At 37.7% G+C, this 1,636-nt stretch overlaps 1 protein-coding gene across 1 annotated transcript in view; it reads right to left on the bottom strand.

Annotated features, from left to right (window-relative positions):
* EPS15 (epidermal growth factor receptor pathway substrate 15) overlaps window positions 1–1,636 on the bottom strand; it is a 166,378-nt gene that overhangs the window by 3,492 nt on the left and 161,250 nt on the right. Inside the window, exon 24 of the mRNA XM_012811472.2 lies at window positions 767–951. Coding sequence (XP_012666926.2) covers window positions 767–951 — 185 coding nt within the window. The remainder of the gene's footprint in view (window positions 1–766; window positions 952–1,636) is intronic.

Genomic DNA, 1,636 nt, shown 5'->3' with positions numbered 1-1,636 from the left:
GTGCTATTGCGTCATAGCTCACAGCAACCTCTGACTCTTGGGCTTAAGAGATTCTCTTGCCTCAGCCTCCTGAGTAGCTGGGACCACAGGTGCTTGCCACAATGCCCAGCTATTTTTAGAGATGGGGTCTCGCTCTGGCTCAGGCTGATCTGAAATCTGTGAGCTCAGGCAACCCGCCTACCTCGGCCCTCCAGAGTGCTAGGATTATAGGCATGAGCCAGCATGCCTGGCCTATTTCCTAAGACTTAACATTTATATTTTTAAAAACCTACTAGAGAATAAAAGAGTTTTACTTTCTATTCTACAAAGCCCTATCCTCTTCTATAATAGTTGCTGACTGGTCTCCAGAAATCTTTAAAACTTTATACACAAACACACATACACAGTTGCAATACACAAGTTTATTACTGGCATTATTTATCCAGTGGGCAGACAGCAATGACTTTCTAATGATCTATTAAATCACCATCATCCACAACCATCTGCAAAATAATGACTGTCAATATTTTACTTAAATTTATATTACCAAGACTAAGAGAAGGGTTTAAAAAATAACCTGTATCTGTCACAAGAATTAGTAATTGTAGAACCATCAAAACAAAGTCAAACAGGGGGATTTTACTTGAGGGAGTAAAATATGATTTTTAGTATGTTGGCAAATTTGGCTAAAATGTTGCAAATTTGGCAGATTCCAAAGTAATCTTCGAAAACTCTTTAAACTGTAAATGGAAAGATTACCTCCGCCCGGCCCATTCACAGTACTTACAGCACTGAAGTCAGCAAAATCACCTGGGCCAGCCTCTGTATTGGCAGTGGTAGGAGTAGCAGTGAATGGATCACAAAACTTATCAGGATCTTTTTCTTTGGGGCTATCATTGCCTGGGAAAGGCTGAAATGGATCATTCATTTTAAAGGGATCAGAAGAATCCGATTTGTTGATGGGTCTTTTCCCTGGATCAAAATCATTACAATTAACTCAACAAGTAAATATGACAAACGCAAGCACACAAGATCATGTACACAGAGAGCATCAAAGAACCGACAGGCACAGGACGGGGAGGACCTGCAACAGGTTCCTAATACTATCTCAACAGCCTTCAAATTTTTCCTATACGATCTCTCAAACACATTCCAGCTATGTGCAGCTCAATGAAAAAAGTAGCAAAAGGAAGATGGACCAGGAATAGTTATTTTTGTCTAGAAATTAAAATTCTGTCCATCCCCCAAAGCAGCATGTTCCCAGTAAAAGAGGGAAGAATGGATAAGATAGGAGAATAATAAATAATAAAGACGAAAATGGCCTCTGTTATAACTCTCATCTTGATACACAGTTATCTGCTAATGGAATAAGAGCAAAGGACCTTTGAAAAATAGCAAAATTCTTCTGATTTTTCTCTGGATCTATAATACATACAATTCCAGGACCTTAATCTTTGTGGTGGCTGGTAAAATAATCTTTGGGCAAACAATAGCTTATAGTCATGTTAGTCACTCATTAATTCATTGTCATTTTCAAACAAGTCCTCTAATTTTAAAGTCTTATTTAAATTTAGTAGTTCTTGAAGAAAAGATAATAAAAAATTTTTAAATTTTTTCCCCTAAAACACATTAAGTTGGTAGAGGCAACCATAACAAC

Source organism: Otolemur garnettii, unplaced genomic scaffold (assembly GCF_000181295.1).
Source record: "Otolemur garnettii isolate 467f Iridium unplaced genomic scaffold, OtoGar3 scaffold00159, whole genome shotgun sequence".
NCBI lineage: Eukaryota > Metazoa > Chordata > Mammalia > Primates > Galagidae > Otolemur > Otolemur garnettii.
The sequence above is the reverse complement of the archived record's forward strand: the minus strand, read 5'-3'. Positions and strand labels throughout refer to the sequence as shown.